The sequence below is a fragment of the Anomaloglossus baeobatrachus genome, chromosome 6, assembly GCF_048569485.1.
Source record: "Anomaloglossus baeobatrachus isolate aAnoBae1 chromosome 6, aAnoBae1.hap1, whole genome shotgun sequence".
NCBI classification, from domain to species: Eukaryota; Metazoa; Chordata; class Amphibia; order Anura; family Aromobatidae; genus Anomaloglossus; species Anomaloglossus baeobatrachus.
The window spans coordinates 373,695,520-373,717,400 of NC_134358.1; the positions used below are offsets into that span (position 1 = coordinate 373,695,520).

General features: G+C 46.9%; 1 protein-coding gene across 1 annotated transcript in view; it reads right to left on the minus strand.

Annotated features, from left to right (window-relative positions):
• The window catches only part of PKD1L1 (polycystin 1 like 1, transient receptor potential channel interacting), an 884,746-nt gene that overhangs the window by 244,093 nt on the left and 618,772 nt on the right, over positions 1-21,881 (minus strand). Inside the window, exon 50 of the mRNA XM_075316120.1 lies at positions 19,847-19,931. Coding sequence (XP_075172235.1) covers positions 19,847-19,931 — 85 coding nt within the window. The remainder of the gene's footprint in view (positions 1-19,846; positions 19,932-21,881) is intronic.

Sequence of the window (21,881 nt, forward strand, 5' to 3'; positions counted from 1 at the left end):
AATGAAACCACGACATGATCTGGCATCGCCAGAATATCTGTTTGGCAGAGCAAGTCGAGGATCATGTGCAGATGTCACCATGGTCTGAGGTTTATCCTCTATACTCTTGAGCCGCGACTCAAGTACTTGTATGTAACGGTGTAACTGCTGATATTCTGCCATAACTGTCAGACCCTTGGCTCAGTTCTAATGTTATGGGGGCTGTCTGATTATAAAAACCAAAGGGATATCAGACAGTCAGGGTCCACCGTGCAAAGTCTCTGCTGCAGACTATGTCAGAGGATAAGGGGTATCTTGTACTACGGAAGCAGTACTGACACTGATACGTCTCAGTGACACTAGAGCCAATCACGGCATGTACTGTTAAAGTCACAGCGACTACCGTATTTAGCATTAACGTAAAAATGATAGGTTAATGAGTGAGGAAGAGTATATTAGTGTGCCGCTGTAAATAGTAGTAGCACAACTGCAGAGTGCAATACCTCTGTTAAACTCACAGAGGCATATAGTTAGGAAATAAAGCAATTTCTCCCTTACTCGGAGGGTGTGTGGTATGGTCTCTGTTAATGATCACAGAGACAAAAGCAGTGAATGTGAAATGGCACCTACCTAGGTCTGTTCCTCTAGTGGTGCCAGGAGACGGACAGCAGCGTAAGCCGCACAAAGCTCCTACCTGCGTTCGCTCCACTAGTGTGCGATGACACGAACTACTAGATATGGCACCTGCCTAGGTCCGCTCCACTAGTGGTGCAAAAGAGACGGACAGCAGCACAAGCCGCACAAAGCTCCTACCTATGTTCGCTCCCCTAGTGTGCGAGGATACGAACAACTGCCAGACGCAGTGTAAGGAACGTTACCCTAGCGGCAACGTCCACCTACGAGTAGAATCACAAGGCCCAGCCGGACCATGTGCCTCAGGCACCTGCCTATGTCCGCTCCACTAAGATGTAAGGATACGGACCGCAGCCGAAACTGTAAGGTACAAGAACGCTACCCTGCCGGTAGCGTTCACCTAGCACAGACAGAGAGATGCCTAGAGGGACGTGCACAGAGTGTCAACTATCATGCATGAACCAAGAAGACTGAGTGCCGGGCGGCGTGCATCAGGGTTTTATATAGACTCTGTGCCTCATCCAAGATGGAGGACACCAGAGCCAATCCGCTGCCAGAACGACAGCAATGACGTCACGCTGGCCTATCACCGAGCACAGTGTCACAAGCACATGACCAGTGACCAATCGGCATAGAAGGTGTCAGAGATATGTGACCACATGTCACAAGCACATGACCAGCGGCCAATCAGCTTAGAAGGTGTCAGAAACATGTGACCTCGTGTCAGCGACGATGTCACCCGCACATGTGCAATGGCTCCAAGATAGGACTTAGTCTCCAGCGCTTGCACATGTGCAGTAGCAAGAAATCCGAACATAATCTCCAGTGCTCGCACATGTGCAGTAGCAAGAAATCTGAACATAGTCTCCAGTGCCACAGCAACCGTAACACTCCTGCCTTTGCACACTCAAGCTCATTGTTACTAAGCCATTATACAAGCAAACACTGAGGAAACTTAGTGGCATCCTAAAAGTGGCTGTTGGACTTCCATTAGTGTCCCACTGGTGCAAATCTATTTGCAGCACCTCTGCATTGCACACTCAAGCTCATTGTTACAAAACCATTATAATACCAAACACTGAGGAAACTTAGTGGCATCCTAAAAGTGGCTGTTGGACTTCATTTGTGTCCCACTGGTGCAAATCTATTTGCAGCACCTCTGCATTGCACACTCAAGCTCATTGTTACTAAGTCATTATAATAGCAAACACTGAGGAAACTTAGTGGCATCCTAAAAGTGGCTGTTGGACTTCATTTGTGTCCCACTGGTGCAAATCTATTTGCAGCACCTCTGCATTGCACACTGAAGCTCATTGTTACTAAGTCATTATAATAGCAAACACTGAGGAAACTTTGTGGCAGCCTAAAAGTGGCTGTTGGACTTCCATTAGTGTCCCACTAGTGCACATCTATTTGCAGCACCTCTGCATTACATCCTCCTGCTCTGTTTTTAATAAGCTATAGTAATAGCAAAAAAATGCTGCAACTTAGTGGCATACAAAAAGTGGCTATTGTACTCCATTTGTGCCCCAATGGTGCCAAGCTATTTCTAGCACCTCTGCATTACACCCTCCTGCTCTGTTTTTAATAAGCTATAATAATAGCAAAAAATGCTGCAACTTAGTGGCATCCAAAAAGTTGCTGTTGTACGCCATTTGTGCCCCACTGGTGCCAAGCTATTTACAGCACCTCTGCATTACACCCTCCTGCTCTGTTTTTAAAAGCTATAATAATAGCCAAAAATGCTGCAACTTAGTGGCATCCAAAAAGTGGCTTTTGTACTCCATTTGTGCCCCACTGGTGCCAAGCTATTTACAGCACCTCTGCATTACACCCTCCTGCTCTGTTTTTAAAAGCTATAATAATAGCCAAAAATGCTGCAACTTAGTGGCATCCAAAAAGTGGCTGTTGTACTCCATTTGTGCCCCACTGGTGCCAAGCTGTTTACAGCATCTCTGCATTACACCCTCCTGCTCTGTTTTTAATAAGTCATAATAATAGCAAAAAAATGCTGCAACTTAGTGGCATCCAAAAAGTGGCTGTTGTACTCCATTTGTGGCTCACTGGTGCCAAGCTATTTACAGCACCTCTGCATTACACCCTCCTGCTCATTTAGCTACGCTGTTTTTATAGCAAACTCATGGAATTCCTTGCTGCATTTCATCATTAGGAGGGATAGAAAGTGAGGCTTCCTTTACTGTCCTGGTACCCACAGAACACGGCAACTGTACCCACCTGCCCACTTTTGCCACGCTATTTTATTTGCCCAAAGAGCTGACTCTTTTTCTGCCATCATAAAATTGTTTGGAATAGTAAGTTATTGTTCCTTTACTGTCAAGCAAGGTGCAACACATGTGCATTCTACATTCCTTTCCATTTGTGGAACGCAATAATTAACTGCAGGTAGTCCAGTCAATGTTTGACGAAGGTGCAGGCGTGGATATAATGTTGTCTTCATCCAATGGTGGTTCTCTCGATGTCTGTCAGCTCAACAATACTATCTGTTTGCACTTACAAAACAAGTGACGACCTGCCAATCACACTCCCGCTTACGGGTAACGGGGTGGAAGTTCAGTTTGAAAAAGCATGTGTGACTGCTGTCCCCACAGTCACAGAGGATGAAGAGCACGCAGATGCACGTGATGGGGCAGGCGGTGGTTGCACAGCCCCGCTAGGCCGCATTGTAGCACAGTGAAATTCCCATTGCGAATTATGCTTCATTTTAAGTCTTGTATTTGGTGGGATCCCCAGTATGCAGCAAAACCACGCAACATGAAAAGCACTGTATGCAGTTGGGTTCATAAATGATTGCTTCACTTTCCCAAAACAAACAATAAGAACCATGCATTAAATTGAAATAATAGAATAATCTATTCAGTTGCCTACTGCTTGCTAAGCCCTCTGCGTAGCAGCAGTAATTGTGTGTTTGTATGTGTGTGTGTGTGTGTGTGTGTGTGTGTGTGTACGAAGACAACTTACTAGTGGTGCATCACAAGAGCTTCCCAGTTATCTACCTAAACATAGACAAAACACATCACCCACCCTAAATACCCTTGTTAGCTGAAGCCTCACAGATAAGGCAGATGATAACAGTGAATGCAAACCACACAGCTCTGCAAGACAGTCATGTAAATCTTGAAAAGAAACATTCAATGCAAACATGTGTCACTGTCCCTCTATGATTTAAACTGTACGTGACAATTTGACAGTGCAGAGGCAGCAAGTCTGATTGTCTATATAGTCGTCCTACCCAGAACAGATATGTGTTTTCATAATAAAAGAAAGTGTGGCGTGCACGCATTACTGTCTGGGCACAGCCTACTGTACCCGGGTACTGTGATATCCAGTTGCCATAAATACAGACTTTACACTCCTATCATGGTTAACAGTATAGACAGCAGCGGAAGAATGTTGGTCTGTGGCACAGGCTGCTGCTCACTGGCGTTACGGTACTCCTCATCAAACTCCAAAATTACTCCCCTCACAATTGAACGAAGTGTTTCCGCGGTTGCTCCTTGGTGTAACACACACCTTTATTTTTCATTCTGTTCATAGACAGCATCTCCAAGTCCACACCCGAAGATCGTTTTACTATTGCTATAGTGAACAAACAGGCAAAAGCAGCTCCAAAAAAACTGCAGCCCCTTGTGTGTAGTCTGCAACAATGCATGCAATTAACGGCAAATAAGCATGTTGCCTTGACAGTGGCTAAAGCTGAGCAATACATCCTCACGCTATCAATTTATATCCATGTGACACTTCATCGTGGTAGTACTCAAACTGGAAATTTTTGGACTTCTACTTAGAGATTGTTACAGATTACATCACTTGTGTGATCCTTTGCTATGTCCAAAAAATTACGAGGATAGGCAAGGCTTACAGCCCATGCGAACTGCATAGCCAACATGACTTATGCTCATAGGCAGAGTTGTGGCCGAGGATTCAGTTGTTGACTTGCTTCCAGTACTTTGTCTTTGTCCATGAAGACACAACGTAAACTCGTAGTCAGTAGCATCCTCCTCCACCTCCACGGCTGACGTCATGGATTGGCTCACTTTGGTTTGACAGTAAGTGGTGTCTCCAACCTCATCATCACCCTGTGTGTTTTCATTCCCTTCGTCCTGAGTCCTCCGTGACAACCTCTTCCTGCCCTGACCCAATAGCAAAGTTGACGTTACAATCAGGTATCTGAGTCTCGTCATCATGTTACCCATTGTCTCCACCAGGATGATGTACGGTTTGGAAATGAGGGTGTACATTATGCTCAGCACCTTCTTCATCGGGGCCTGGAGCCAACTCACAAACTTTCTGGCCATGTGTGCAGATCATTTCCCCTGTCTCCTATAACTCGCTGCCTCAACACGTCAGATTATCTGCTACACCCGCAAGCTTCAAACGGAACCTGAAAAATCATCTGTTCATAAATTACTATAACCATTAAATGACACCACCAAGGTGCGGAGCTTCTGCCCAACCTACACCCCCACCTACTGTCTACTCCACAAAATACTTTACAATGTAATCCTGCAAGGGCTGAGTCCTCTGCCCTCTGTACCAGTGTGTCTATTGTTACTTGTATATGTATTCTGTATGTAACCCCCTTGTGATGTTCAGCACCATGGAATCAATGGTGCTCTATAAATAAATAATAATAATAATAATACTAATAATAAGAACTTCTTTGTCTGTACTCACTGGAGCTTTATAGCATACCTCGGATTCCCAGGCTAAAGTGTGACTGAACGGCTCTGCAGACTCAACCATCTCTGTTACCCCTTATTCAGCAGTGCTGGTAGAAACTTGAGAGCAGTTATGAAGCAAGTGCGATTGGGTTTATACCACTGTGGAATGTAGTATTTGTAATATTGAACTTGTGGTGGAGGAGAGCCCTCTTTATTGCGCACTTCACATCCATTGAAGCAGCTGCTGTTTGGGTGGCTCTTCTACTTTTGTTAACGATGGTCGTGTCCGTGAAAAAATGATCATATCAGATTATCTACGGGAAGAAGTACACCTGTTATTTTAGCTGTTATTTCTTGTTCCGAATTGGTGGCGCCATAAACGCAAGAAACCTGCTGCGGTTCCAGTTGCACCCAGGTGTCAGCTGCCATTTAGGGCTGTGCCTCGGGTTGTCCAGATGGCTGCTTTCTCAATCACGTGTAAGTGTGGAGAGGCGGCCAGTGCGCATGCGTGTGCCGATTTACCCCAGCCGCAGCCTAACTGCAGTGTTTTGCCTACTGAGTATGCTCAGCCTGACTGTGTCATTCCTGAGGCAAAGTCTTAATTTTGGGCTACAGCGCATGCTCGTCTGGACTGTGCCTGAGTCATTCTGCGACCATCGGCTCAAGACACTTACACAGGGTCCTGGGGTGTTGTGAATGTTAGTTATGTTTTGGCTGCTGGGAGGCTCCCTCTGGTGGCCAGGAATGGTTTGGACTTGGACCAGGTGTGTTGTGCAGTGGGTGTTTCCTTTGCTAACTCTCTGCTTATTTAAGTCCTGGTCTGATTGCAGGCTGTTGCCGGATGTCAGTTGTTCTTTGTATCTCCAGCCTGCTTAATCCTGCTTTACACCACATCTACTCCAGATAAGTGCTTGCTCTTTACTTATTGTCTGGTTCTTTTGTTTATCTGGGTTTGTCATTTGCTGTGGTTGGTTTCAGATTATTTGCTTGCAGGGATTTTCCCTCTCAGTGGATTGTTGAGGAACTCCCTGCAGTTCTGTGTGGAGTATTGCTCCTTTGGGTCCATGTGTTTGTGGCCTGTTGAATTTGTTATAATTCTTGTTTTCTGTTCATTGGTATGACAAGGGCACCTGGTATAGGACAGAGTTCAGATCGAGCGATCTGAGGGCCTTCTTGTACTATCAGGAAGTTGGTATTTTGCAGGGTTTTTCTCTGGTCACCATCAGTCCCCTTTCCTGTCCTTTCCTATTTTAGTCAGCGGGGTCCTCACATTTTGCTAATCCTGTTATCTACCTGTGTATTGTGTTTTTCCTATATCACCGCAGTCTTTGAATGTGATGGGCTTGCTATTCTTGTCTATTTTCTGAGGCAGATAGTTATTCATCTTTCCTACCTTTAGGATAGTTAGTTCTCCGGCTGGGTTCGCGGTGCACAGGATGTTAGTTCACCCCTCGGCTACTTCTAGTTGTGATGGTTAGTAAGGGGATGGCGGCCAGATTAGTTGCCAATGCTCTTGTCACCTTTTGCCAATGATTTGTGGTGGTCTTCCATGGTTCCGGATCATAACAGTACATCCGGCCAACAAATTTAAAGGGTACTCTTAAGAAGGAAAAAAAAAAACTGCTGAAAAAATATTTTTTTTTTGTGTGTTTTTCCTCTTCTTCTTTCGGTTCTGTGGAAGATTTCTTTTTCTAGCATGGATGAATTGGGTGAGCGTGTTGCTCATCTTGATGCTAAGGTTCGTCATATAGAGTCTTATCTTGCACAGACTCCCCTTGCAGAGCCTAAGATTCCTGTTCCTGAATTTTTTTCGGGAGATAGGGCGAGATTTTTGAGCTTCAAAAATAATTGTAAATTATTTTTTGACCTGCGCCCTAAGTCCTCAGGGAATCCCATACAGCAGGTTAAGATTGTTATCTCCTTGCTGCGTGGTGACCCTCAGGACTGGGCCTTCTCTTTAGCGTCTGATGATCCGATTCTCAATGATGTGGACTCCTTTTTTCAGGCCTTGGGATTATTATATGACGAACCCAATATTGTGGACCAAGCAGAAAAGGTCTTGCTGTCCTTAACTCAGGGTTTGAATTCTGCAGAAACGTTCTGTCAGAAATTTCGAAAGTGGGCGGTCCTTACCAAATGGAATGATGATGCGCTTGCGGCTCTTTTTCGCAAGGGTATTGCTGATGCTGTGAAGGATGTAATGGTAGGATTTCCTGTCCCTTCTGGTCTTGATGCCTCTATGACCTTGGCCATTCAGATTGATAGGCGTTTACGTGAACGCAGGAAGATACCTGCTGGTTTTGTGGAACAGCCTTTGGAGCCTATGGAGTGTGATAGGGTCCTTTCTAATGCTAGTCGGCAGGGCTTCAGATGGAAGAATAGACTGTGCTTCTATTGTAGAGACGCTTCTCATAACATCTCTGTCTGCCCTAAACGTGAAAAGAGATTAGCTACTTCTGTTACTGTGGGTTCTTTGCAACCAAAGTTTCTTTTGTCTGTCACATTGATTTGCTCATTGTCTTCTTTTTCTGCATTTGCCTTTGTGGACTCAGGGGCAGCGCTCAATTTGATGGATTTTGGGTTTGCTAGGGATTGTGGTTTCCCCATGGTTCCTTTGCAAACTCCTATTCCTTTAAGGGGCATTGATGCTACCCCTTTGGCTGAACATAAACCCCAATTTTGGACCCAGGTGCCTATGAGAGTTGCACCAGCGCATCAGGAAAATTGTACATTTTTAGTATTGCATAATCTACAGGATACCTTGGTTCTGGGATTTCCGTGGTTGCAGACCCATAATCCGGTTCTTGACTGGAGATCCTTGTCGGTAGCTAGTTGGGGTTGTCAAGGTGTGCATCAGGACCTTTCCGTGTCATCTACGTCTGCTCAGGCAGTTGATGTTCTGGCCTTCTTGTCTGATTTCCGTGATGTATTGAATGACCAGGAATCTGATTCTTTGCCCCCACACCGGGACTGTGACTGTGCCATTGAGTTGGTGCCCGGTTGTAAATTTCCCAAGGGGCGGATTTTCAACTTGTCTGTGCCCGAACATGATGCCATGCGGTCATACATCAGGGAATCCTTGGAGAAGGGGCACATTCGGCCCTCATCTTCTCCTTTGGGTGCCGGTTTCTTCTTTGTTGCTAAGAAAGATGGTTCGTTGAGGCCTTGTATTGATTACCGTCTTCTTAATAAAATTACGGTTAAATATCAGTACCCTTTGCCTCTGATATCTGATCTGTTCTCTAGAGTGAAGAGTGCCAAATGGTTTACAAAACTGGATCTCAAGGGTGCGTATAATCTCATCCGTATTAAGGAGGGTGATGAATGGAAGACGGCTTTTAATACTCCTGAGGGGCATTTTGAGTACCTAGTGATGCCTTTTGGGCTCACTAATGCACCCTCCGTCTTCTAGGCTTTTATGAATGATATTTTTAGGGACCTTATTGGTAAATTTTTGATTGTGTATTTGGATGACATCTTGATTTTTTCTGATGATTGGGACTCTCATGTTGGGCAAGTACGGGATGTTTTTCAGATACTTAAGGATAATGCACTGTACGTTAAGGGGTCAAAGTGCCTCTTTGGGGTGCAAAGGATTTCCTTTTTGGGCTTCATCCTGTCTCCCTCCGCTATCGAAATGGACCCGGTTAAGGTTCAGGCTATTTACGACTGGGTGCAACCGACTTCTCTAAAATCCCTGCAGCGGTTTTTGGGGTTTGCTAATTTTTACCGTAAATTTATCGCCAATTTATCTGCCATTGTCAAACCTCTGACGGATTTGACAAAGAAGGGAGCTGATGTGGAGCATTGGACCCCTGGGGCTATTGTGGCCTTCCAGGAGCTTAAAAGGCGATTCACTTCTGCCCCAGTTCTGCAGCAACCTGATGTGTCCCGCCCATTTCAAGTTGAGATCGATGCCTCAGAGATCGGAGCAGGTGCTGTTCTGTCTCAACGAGACGCTACTTCGGGTAAACTTAAGCCCTGTGCCTTTTTCTCTCGGAAGTTTGCTCCTTCTGAACGGAATTATGATGTGGGGAACCGGAAATTATTGGCTATGAAGTGGGCATTTGAAGAGTGGAGGCATTGGTTGGAGGGGGCTAGGCATCAAGTTGTGGTGCTTACGGACCACAAGAATCTCATCTATCTGGAATCGGCCAAGAGGTTGAATCCTCGGCAGGCCAGGTGGGCTTTGTTTTTTACCCGGTTTAATTTTCTGGTCTCTTTTTTGCCAGGCACCCCAAAATGTTAAGGCCGATGCCCTTTCCAGGAGTTTCTGCGCTGACTCTTTGGAGGTTGTCGAGCCGTCTACTATCCTGAATGATGGTGTAGTTTTCTCGGCTATTTCGCCTGATCTGCGGTTGGCACTGGCGGAATTTCAGGGGGATAAACCTGAGAGATGTCCTACAGGGAAACTGTTTGTCCCGGACCAATGGAGAGACCGAGTTGTCTCTGAGGTTCATTGCTCTGTTTTGGCGGGTCATCCTGGCATTTTTGGTACTCGGGATCTTGTGAGACGCTCTTTTTGGTGGCCTTCCCTGTCCCGAGATGTCTGTCGTTTTGTGTAGTCGTGTGGAGTTTGTTCTAGGTCCAAGCCCTGTTGTTCACGTTCTAGTGGGCTATTATTGCCTTTGCCTGTACCTAAGAAACCTTGGACGCACATCTCTATGGATTTTGTTTCAGAGCTTCCCGTCTCTCAGAAAATGACTGTGATTTGGGTGATCTGTGACAGATTCTCCAAGATGGTCCACTTGGTTCCCCTATCTAAGTTGCCGTCTTCATCAGAGTTGGTGTCTTTGTTTTTCCAACATGTTGTTCGTTTGCATGGTATTCCCGAAAACATTGTTTCTGACAGAGGAGTGCAGTTTGTATCCAGGTTTTGGAGGATTTTTTGCTCCAAATTGGGTGTTCAGCTGTCTTTCTCCTCGGCATTTCATCCTCAGACAAACGGTCAGACTGAAAGGGCTAACCAGACCCTAGAGACCCATTTATGGTGTTTTGTTTCTGCGGATCAGGATGACTGGGTTTTGTTTTTGCCTTTGGCTGAATTTGCCCTTAACAATAGAGCTAGCTCTACCACATTGGTGTCCCCCTTTTTCTGCAATTTTGGGTATCATCCTAGGTTCCTCTCAGGGCAGCTTGAGGCGTCTGACTGTCCGGGGGTGGATTCGGTGGTCAATAGAATGCAGCAGATTTGGGGGCAGGTAGTGGATAAATTGTTTCAGTCCCAAGAAACTGCCCAAAAGTTTGCCAACCGGCGTCGGACTGTTGGTCCCCGGTTTAAAGTAGGGGACATGGTGTGGTTGTCCTCTAAAAATATTCCTATGAGAGTTCCATCTCCTAAATTTAAGCCCAGATTTATTGGACCTTATAAGATTTCGGAGATTATTAACCCTGTATCTTTCCGTTTGACTCTGCCTGCGTCATTTAAGATTCACAATGTCTTCCATAAGTCCTTGTTGAAGAAACATGTGGGGCCAGCAGTTCCTGCAGCAGCGCCTCCTGACCCTGCTTTGGTACAAGGGGATCTGGAGTATGAGGTTGAAAAAATTCTGGATTCCCGTTGCAGTAGGTGTCAGCTTCAATACCTTGTGAAATGAAAGGGTTATGGGCAGGAGGATAACTCTTGGGTTGTGGCTTCTGACATTCATGCGGACAGGTTGGTTCGCGCCTTCCATCATGCTCATCCCGAGCGACCCGGTTGCGTGGGTGAGGGTTCGGTGACCCCTCCTCAAGGGGGGGTACTGTTGTGAATGTTAGTTATGTTTTGGCTGCTGGGAGGCTCCCTCTGGTGGCCAGGAATGGTTTGAACTTGGACCAGGTGTGTTGTGCAGTGGGTGTTTCCTTTGCTAACTCTCTGCTTATTTAAGTCCTGGTCTGATGGCAGGCTGTTGCCGGATGTCAGTTGTTCTTTGTATCTCCAGCCTGCTTAATCCTGCTTTACACCACATCTACTCCAGATAAGTGCTTGCTCTTTATTTATTGTCTGGTTCTTTTGTTTATCTGGGTTTGTCATTTGCTGTGGTTGGTTTCAGGTTATTTGCTTGCAGGGATTTTCCCCCTCAGTAGATTGTTGAGGAACTCCCTGCAGTTCTGTGTGGAGTATTGCTCCTTTGGGTCCATGTGTTTGTGGCTTGTTGAATTTGTTATAATTCTTGTTTTCTGTTCATTGGTATGACAAGGGCACCTGGTATAGGACGGAGTTCAGATCGAGCGATCTGAGGGCCTTTTTGTACTATCAGGAAGTTGGTATTTTGCAGGGTTTTTCTCTGGTCACCATCAGTCCCCTTTCCTGTCCTTTCCTATTTTAGTCAGCGGGGGCCTCACCTTTTGCTAATCCTGTTATCTACCTGTGTATTGTGTTTTTCCTATATCACCGCAGTCTTTGAATGTGGGGGGCTTGCTATTCTTGTCTATTTTCTGAGGCAGATAGTTATTCATCTTTCCTACCTTTAGGATAGTTAGTTCTCCGGCTGGGTTCGCGGTGCACAGGATGTTAGTTCACCCCTCGGCTACTTCTAGTTGTGATGGTTAGTAAGGGGATGGCGGCCAGATTAGTTGCCAATGCTCTTGTCACCTTTTGCCAATGATTTGTGGTGGTCTTCCATGGTTCCGGATCATAACACTGGGGCTTGACTCACTCTCGGGAGGCCACTAAAACTAACTGCACCCAACATCAGCCCCAGGTGTCCCCTTACACTGCAGTGGCGGTCCCCACTGACCGCAATACCGAGAGTGGCATCACGAAAATACATATAAAGAAGCAACCTAAGTGTGACCATACTCTTCCTCCACGTGGAGTCCCTGAAGGTAATGCACCAACACAACACCTGTGGGGCTTCACACTTACTGAGAAAAGCCTCTTTGCATAGGTACTTGCACTCCGTGCCGGGTCTAAGTCCTGTGTTGTGCCTAGACAGTATGCTGAAGCGGATAGTCTTTTTTTCAGAAACTGTATTTCATGCTACTAAGCATGCTCAGGCACTTACTGCATCAGAGGCTAGGTCCAGTAATGAACTCTTTGGCCCTGCCCCTGATGTGGGGGGCCCATATAGACCACAGGGCATCAGGTGTCCTGACAATTTGGCCAGGCCACTCCCAACAAGCTTGCAGAGGGCCGCCCCTATGACTTGTCACCTCATTGTTTTTGGTCAGACGATGACTGTTGAGGTGTTTTGGTCGTGGCAGCCATGAGGTCATCATTCAAGTGGCGGTTCCAAATAGGACGCTAGTTATGCCACTCATGACGTGTCACTCTGCTTTTGTCTCCAGGAGGTGCATTGTGGTCCACCCTGGTTGGGGGCGGACCCAGGTTATAAAAGGGGCTGGAGCCAACAAGAAGGTGCCCAGCCTTCTAGTATGCTACAAAAGAGCACACCTCCATGTGTTTAACTCATTGCGGCTTTAGGTCAGAGGTAGGCAGGGAGAGGGCATCGATGCAGGCCGCCACCACAGTTGGTAACGCAGAACGTTTAAGAACAGCTCCTGTCCTACCAGTCCTGGTAGTGCAGCCCAGTGGCATAAACAGGCCTGCTACTGCTGATGCGCCTGCTGTCCACAGGTGTGTCCCCTACGCACACAGACAGCGTACCCAATTGCCCCTGTGTTGTTAACAGTGGGTTCCGGGGCTGGGTGGTCGTGTGGACCCTCTGACGCTAACAGGGCTCCCAGTCTCCAGATCCGAGTGGTGTCTAACTCGGTTCAGGCTACTATTTGTTTCAGAGTCAACCTGCTCTGTATGCTCCACCTAACCTTCCAGTTGCCAACCTCTCCTGTTCCATTTGTGAGCACGGTGGACACCGAATGGCGATTGGGATATCTATCTTTCTCTTTCTTTTCTTCTTAATTTTTTTATATAGCGGTAACATAGTATATACCACCTTATCCAAATCTGCCAGTCCCACCATAACAGATGTTGTTTCTTCAGCAAATGTTACTGTTGCTTAACCACCAAACCCACGGACACAAACTTTTTTACCCTTTCCAACACACCTGTTCCCCTTTCTACCAGCATCTCTCCTTTTTCAACTCAGTTTGTATATGACCAAAAGTGCAACTCTGCAGGGACACTCAACGCCGTCTCAGCACAGCAGCCAGCCCTCGGTCCCTCAGATGTGGACAAGTAAGACCATTTCCCCCTATCGATGAAAAAGCGTTCAGATTCACTCTGTGCACCACTGGTGTTTAGTGGAAAAGCAGATGTAAGATTGCGTAACACCTTCTGCTGATACAACTGCATACGTGCGTCCCTTTCTATGGCAGGAGTTATTTCACAAAATTTTGTGTTCTACTGGGGATCTAACAGTGTGGCAACCCAGTAGTCAGCGTGACTTGGAATTCGTACAATCCCAGGGTCATGTTGTAGGTAGTGCAGCAAGAAGGCGCTCATGTGTCTTGTGCATCCAGGAGGACCAAGTCCTTGGTGTGTTGGTGGCGGAGAGGTGAGAATCGTGCATCCTTCCTCTGCCCTCTCCCCCCAACCTCGCACAACCGAAATGTGACCAAGCTCTCACTCATCTACTGAGTCTTCCATGCCCATCGCCAGTTTGTCCACCATTTCTTCCTGGGCTCTTGCACTTTCCTCAACAGTTTTGCTGATACTATGCGCCCTTGATAATCCCTCTCCCCCACTGTACCATGACTGCCGCCAAGGTGCCGCTGACCGTCTGGACCTTGTAGATCTTGTTATTCCGCATATGACTCCTCCAGTACTTCCTCCCCTTCCTCTTGTACCAACACCTGACTCCGAATATTGCTTACAGTGTGCTCCATCATGTAGATGACCAAAATTGTCATGCTGAGAATGGCATTGCCAATGTTAAACATCTTCGTCGACATTTGTAAACTGTGTAGAACGGTGCATAGGTCCTTGATCTGACACCACTCCAGCAGCGTGATCTGCACCACCTCTGGATCAAGTTAGCCCAGGGTATACATCATAACGTATTTCAGCAGGGCTCTGCGGTGCTGCCACAGACGCTGCAACATTTACAGATTCAAATTCCTGCATGTCGGAACATCGCATTTCAGATGTTTAACCGCCAGACCTTAAGACTTCAGGAGCGATGAAAATTGTTGAGCTACTGGGTGCGAATGATGGAAGTGAGCACATAGCGAGCGTGCCCACTGTACAAGGCCATGTAGGCCGTGATGTTGTTTTAAAAATTGCTGGAGAATCAGATTCAACACGTGAGCCATACAAGTCACGTGTGTCACATTGCCCTGATGAAGGCACGCTGCCATGTTTGCATCATTGCGGCACACGGCTGTTAAGTCACCACCGGAGTCCGCTACGTCAATTTGTACTCCTGTCGCAAGGTGTCAACGTGTTCCTTTCGTGCATAGTGCTGATGATGGGAGAGGAGTCGACGCCAGCGGCGCAGGTGGACGTAGGTTATGCTCACCCACTGGGCTGCGTTACCTTGACATATGCAGAACCAATGGCTGAATGCAGGTGGTGGCTATCTCACAGATGAAGTACCATCATTCAGCTACAACCAATGGGAAGACACAACACCCTTTTTTAGGCCCCTCCTGTCTGAAGACCACTGCCAGACATAGCTATAAACCTCTGGTTACTGTTATCCCCAGTTTAGTTTTATGAGTTTGTGTGCTTGTTACCTGACTACTTTTCCTGCTTGCTGTTTAGGTACCTCGTTGGCAGATTCGCATTTCACCTCTGCTTGTTTTCTGATTAAGTCCTGTCCCTCCCATTCTGTTCCTCTTCCTCAATTAATGTTTTGACCCTGCATGACTACTATTCTCTGGAACTGCAGCCTTCCACAGGTATTGATCAACTTGGGCCCTGTGTCATTCAAAATCACTGTATAGGGGTTAAAGGGTTTCAGGGTTCTGGGGGTCCAGCTTGGTGTGTGGCTTCCCTCTAGCCTATACTTTACAGCTCGTCTCAGTGTGTCGATCCAGGCAGGCGTTACACCGTGCCCTCGACAGAAGGACATGTAGGCTGGGATAGTGTTTTAAAAATTGCTGGAGATTCAGATTCAACACGTGAGCCATACAAGGCAGGTGTGTCACATTGCCTTGAAGAAGGGCCGCAGACCGTTTTGCATCATTGTCGCACCCGGAATTCCCTGCCTGCTGGTTGAGTGGAGACAACCATTGATGAAACTCGGTCTCACTCTACAGAGCTAACCGTCGACAACTCCTCAGCGGTCTCACATTTCCCCTACATTTCAAAGTAAACATTTGACCGCCTGATGGCCTTGAGCTCTGCTGCCAGCATAGGAAGGAGGTGTGTGGGATTCCTTGGGCGCAGTTACAAGGAAGGGTGGCCTGACCACACAGGGTTTGTGCTGAGGTGCAGGAACAACACGAGGTTGATGAGGCAGAAGCAGTGGAGGAACTTGTACATACAGAGGAAGGATTGAAACACACAACTCGTGGGGACGGAAAGACTTGTACAGCAGACCCTTCTCCATCTCTCACCATAGTTACCCAGTTTCCAGTCAGCGACATGTAATGCCCCTGTCCATGCTTACTGGTCCAAGTATCTGTGGTGAAATGCACCCTGTCACACACAGAGTTTCTCAAGGAAGAAGTGATGTTGTGTGCGACCTGCTGGGGTAGCGCGGGCACGCATTTCTTGGAGAAGGAGTGGCGACTGGGCATCGGCTCTTGGGGCACTGCGATGGGCATAAGGTCTCGAAAATCCTCTGTTCAAAAGGTTGGAAAGGCAGCATTTCTGTACCCAACCGTTTGCAGATGCTGAAAGTCAACCTCTAAGCCATGTCATGCCCTTTGAAAATCATGTAAAACACAGCAAGGGGACTCCAACAACAGTCTCCCTTGTTTCCCAAAATTGGGCCACACACACAGCACTTGACTGGCATCAGTTGACCCCCATTTTCAAACTTACAAAGATGCTTTGCATGAAGCACTCTCAAAAATACACTAGCCTTTCACCTCCCCTGGCTGACACAGGGGAAGAAAAGTCCTCTGAGAGCCATGTCTTGTTCATCTTGGTGGTTCTTTTTTCAAAAGCGAGGGGACTCCAACCACAGTGTCCCTTGTTTCCCAAAATTGGGCCACACACACAGCACTTGAATGGCATCAGTTGACCCCCATTTTCAAGGTTACAAAGATGCTTTGCATGAAGCACTCTCAAAAATACACCAGCCTTTCGCCTCCCCTGGCTGACACAGGGGAAGAAAAGTCCTCTGTAATCAATGACTTCCTCATCTTGGTTCTTTTTTCAAAAGCGAGGGGACTCCAACCACAGTCTCCCTCGTTTCCCAAAATTGGGCCACACACACAGCACTTGACTGGCATCAGTTGACCCCCATTTTCAAGCTTACAAAGATGCTTTGCATGAAGCACTCTCAAAAATACACGTGCCTTTCGCCTCCTCTGGATGACCCAGGGGAAGAAAACTCCTCTGTGAGCCATGACTTGTTCATCTTGGTTATTTTAAACACAGCGAGGGGACTCCAACCACAGTCTCCTTCGTTTCCACTAATTGGGCCACACACACCCCACTTGACTGGCATCAGTTGACACCCAATTTCAAGATGAAAAAGATGCTTTGCATGAAGAACTGTCAAAAATACGCGTGCCTTTCGCCTTCCCTGGCTGAGCCAGGGGAAGAAAAGTCCTCTGAGAGCCATGACTTCCTCATCTTGGTGAACGTTAGTATGTCCACATTGTCATTGGTCAGATGGTCAGACGCGTGTGCTTATCTGTCAGCACACCCCAAGCAGCACTGAGGACACGTTCCGAGAGAACGCTGGCTGTGGGACACGACAAGATCCACAAGGCATACGTGGTGACCTCAGGCAATTTATCCAAATTGGAAGCCTAAAATGAGCAGGGCTCAAGTTGCACAGTAATGGCATCGATGTTCCCTTGCATATACTCATATATCTGTGTCTCCTCTTTTTCCTTGTCCAGCTCTTTTGTTTTCGCATGAGTATATGTCCTTGTCACTTTCCCATGTGTTTGTGTTGTGTTGTGAGTTGTTTGTCACCTTTTGGACACCTTTGAGGGAGTTTTCTAGGTGTTTTTATGTGTTTGTGATTGCCTCCCATTGTTTCCTATGGGTTCGAGTGGTTCGCTGAACCGGTTCGCCGAACCGAACGCGAACCAGACCTCGGTTCGGCGAACCGAGCTCGAGCCGAACCGTGACCGGTTCGCTCATCTCTAGTCATGTGGTCCACGCTGGAGGGTCCGGAACATTTTGCGGCACATCTCTGGAGTCAGCTGATACTTCCGTATTAGGGCCTGCCTTATGGCCTCATAGTCTCCACTCTGCTCTTGAGGGTTAAGTATCATGAACATTGTGCTGGGGGCAACTCGTACTGCAAGCAAGTCTTTTCAAATCCACTCAGAAAGGTGTCCATGTCCCCATCCTTTTCCATCACAGGAAAGTGCTCTGGTCGGAGCTTAAAGCTGTTGGCATTATTTGACTCACCGTTCAGTGAGGAAGATGTCTGCTGCCGGACTTGGAGGACCTTCAACTCATGGTCTCTCTGGGCCTGACGCTCAGCTCTCTCCTGATATTGCTGAATGAGCTTCAGCCATCCTCCCGGTCATCTGCAGCGAGTTGCTGTAGGGCCATCTGTAGGTAGGAGTCCATGCTGCCCCGGTCGCTGCTCTGGCTTGAAGATGCAGAAGAGGCCCTGGCTGCAGTATCATGCAGGGCTTGGCTTGTCTCCCTGTCATCAGCACTGTGAGATCAGACTTGCTTTGCGTCTCATTGTAACAGTTTTTTAATGAGGTCTGGCTTGTTTTTGCCATTGACATCAATCTCTCTGGTCGTGCAGATGGCAACCAAAGTCTCCTTCGTCAGCTGGCTGTACCAGGCTTCGGTCATTGCAGCCATAATTGCCAAATAAAAGATAGGATAGAAAAAAGAGAAAAGGAAGGGGGTAACTGCTACAAGTACAGTATTGTTCCAGGTATATTTAAACACTGAGTTCGATCCTCAAAACTTTTGCAAGTTTTTAGTGAAAGGGATGATTGCTCAAATCAGATCAATAATGCTCTATATCCCACCGCTGCTACCAATTTGTCACGAACAGCCGGGGGAGTCACTCAGATATCCCGCATCTGTTCACTAATTTGTCACGAACACAACTACTCTCTAGCGCCCCCTTGTCGGCAGGCCACTTTTGATACTGCAGGACAATGCATAAAATGAGGCTGCTGAGCTAATAATGCCAAATATTGGGGGTCTCACAGCAAGGGTAAATGTATATATCACTGATTCCCGCTAATGGAATATATATATACCTCGGTACCCTTAATGATAGCACTCCAATAAGTCTATGCAATAATAATTATGCTGCCACCACCCAGACTTTCTACAGGTAGCTGGGGACCCATTTCAGATAGCAGAAGGCTTGTCGGATGGGTTTGGGTTCGTATATAGAATAGAAGGAAACAAACTATTAAATTTTATAGATTTAATCTGAAAATAGGCAGTGTTTAAAAAATATACAAGAATTTACAAAAGGGAACAATACAAATACAGTATAGACAGTTACATAAAATAAAAGGTATAACCGTGAACCTACTAAACTCGTGCCATAGATGTGACGTCCGAATTTAGGGAGGGAAGGGCTCCAAGAGAAGAAGATGGTAGAAAGACGGCCAGGATCACCACTTACTGATGCCTTCCAATACTGACTCCCCCCAGCAAGGAGCTAATCGCTCTTATGCCCTCAGGTAACCCACCTCTCTGTGACCTCATTTTACAGTCTCTTGTGGGCTGTGCCAAGAGTGTCACAAAGTTCTTTAATTCTAGCTTTTCACATATCTTTTCCCCTGGGCCACACAGGTGAATGATATTAGTGTCATATTTTATATCTCAATTTTACATTTACATAGATACCAAACACAATGCATCTAGCATGATTTTACTGGCCAATACTAATTTGTCATGATGCCAGCAATCTCCCAGTCAAGCTAAACGGTGCGCTGGGTTCAGCGCTCCACAGGGATTCTGGCAGTATGTTTTTCATTTTTCTAACATTAACGGGCCATGTACAAAACTGTATTAGGAGTTTTCCCTCCAACAGAACAAAGGATTGTCTTTTCTGTACATCTTTTGGCTGTAGCTCTACCATCCCCGAGTCGTAAATTCCTAAACTTTCAGGCCGATCAGATAATCGTCATGGCAATCTGTGCCTGATGGTGGGGAAGGGTAAGGACCCTTCAAGAGTTTTACATGACAAATATCTTCAGTCTTCAAACTACCCCTTTAATATCTTGACATAATCATTTACGCTTAAGACATGAGAAAGAAAATATGCATATAATAAATACTGTATATATACTTAGTAAGTCCAGAACCTTCTAATGAAAAGCTAACTTTAATGTTTCATGATGAGTAGTAAAGTAATTTGGATAGTTTTAAAATAAAGTGTGAATTATTTAATTACATTTCAAGAATTACTTTATTAAGATAACTGGGAATCTTCCTTAAATAACTGCAGAAAAATATGCACACTTTCATTTACTTGTTTTACCTATACAACACTTTAAAACACTTCTTCTAGTGGTGAAATGCAATACAAGTATATAAAAAATTATCTTACCAAAGAAGGCTGGATAATAAAAATACAGTAGATCAGCGAGAAAAAAACTGCATGTAACCATAGTATGCATTTTGTCGGACCAAACCTAAAAAAAGGAGATAGATATTTATATTTTGTATTTAACCCCTAAGAAATAGAGCCAATTTTGACGTTAATGACACAGACACATTTCTTTTAAATCTGACAAGTTATTTTATGAGGTAGTAATTCTGGAATGCTTTAAAATATCCTAGCGATTTTGAGATTGTTTTTTTTCTCATGACATATTGTACGTCATGTTAAAGGGAACCTGTCACCAGTCCCATATGAACTGCACCAGTAAGCACTTACCGTATTTTTCGCTTTATAAGACGCACTTTTGTTCCCCCAAATTTTGGGGGAAAGTAGGGGGTGCGTCTTATAAACCGAATATATGGATTATATACTGCAGGGTCCAGGGCAGGTGGGGGCCGCTCTGGAGTGGTGCTGGGGGGGGGGGCTGGTGGAGGCTGGTGAAGCTGAGGGAGGGAATCTTTGATCTCCTGCGCATATTATACCTGCCTGCGCCCCTTTGATCGCACATGCTCCCCTGTGTTAGCTATATGGCCCCCATGGTGCTGCCCATAGTAAAATAAAAAACTCTTTACTTACCCCCTCCAGCGTGTCTCCCTCCTGGTGCTGTGATCAGGCATGCAGAGATTTCACTCTGCTGTGCCGATCACGTGACTAGACCGTGAACCAGGAAATGCAGGCAGGAGGCCGGAGCTCAACCCTGAGGAGGGGGACACGAGGGAGCACAGTGCTGGAGAAGGTAAGGAAAGAGTTTATTTTACTAAAAGCAGCAGCCTGGGGGTGATATCTAACACAGGGGGCAGTGTGTGTCAGCCACAGGGGGGCCGTGTGTGTCAGCCACAGGGGGGCAGTGTGTGGCAGCCACAGGGGGGGGCAGTGTGTGGCAGCCACAGGGGGGGCCGTGTGTGTCAGCCACAGGGGGGCCGTGTGTGTCAGCCACAGGGGGCCCGTGTGTGTCAGCCACAGGGGGGCAGTGTGTGGCAGCCACAGGGGGGCAGTGTGTGGCAGCCACAGGGGGCCCGTGTGTGTCAGCCACAGGGGGGCAGTGTGTGGCAGCCACAGGGGGGCAGTGTGTGGCAGCCACAGGGGGGCAGTGTGTGGCAGCCACAGGGGGGCCGTGTGTGGCAGCCACAGGGGGGCAGTGTGTGGCAGCCACAGGGGGGCAGTGTGTGGCAGCCACAGGGGGGCAGTGTGTGACAGCCACAGGGGGCAGTGTGTGGCAGCCACAGGGGGGCCATGTGTGGCAGCCACAGGGGGGCAGTGTGTGGCAGCCACAGGGGGGGCCGTGTGTGTCAGCCACAGGGGGGCCGTGTGTGTCAGCCACAGGGGGGGCCGTGTGTGTCAGCCACAGGGGGGCCGTGTCTGTCAGCCACAGGGGGGCCGTGTGTGTCAGCCACAGGGGGGCCGTGTGTGTCAGCCACAGGGTGGCCGTGTGTGGCAGCCACAGGGGGGCAGTGTGTGGCAGCCACAGGGGGCGTGTGCCAGCACAAGGGGGCTATATTCAATATAATGTGGCCATATCCAGATTAAGGGGGCTAATTTTAGGATGGGGGGGCTATGAGGGACATATACCCTATATGATTTGTTAGACGGACACTGGCGTTATAAGACGGACCCCATTTATTAAAAAAAATTCTCTATTCCTTCACCAAATTTGGGGGTGCGTCTTATAATCCGGTGCGTCTTATAAAGCGAAAAATACGGTATATACAGCATTATAGAATGTTGTATATAAATGCCTAAGCCACTGTCACATTCATCTCCTTGTATGTAGAGACTAGTGACAGCCTTTGGACTGGAGCCTCTCATCTGGTTCTTTACATTTAAATGGGTTTTGTTTCTTTTGGCACTGAAGTGGTTAATTGTCAGTTTTCCTCTTAACTTGCAGCCTTGCAAAGCAGTTCATTGCTCAGTGTTTTCAGCTGCACTTACTTTGTAGTCAAGCCCTTCAGCTTTAAATAGTGGCTTATCCCAGCAATCCCTG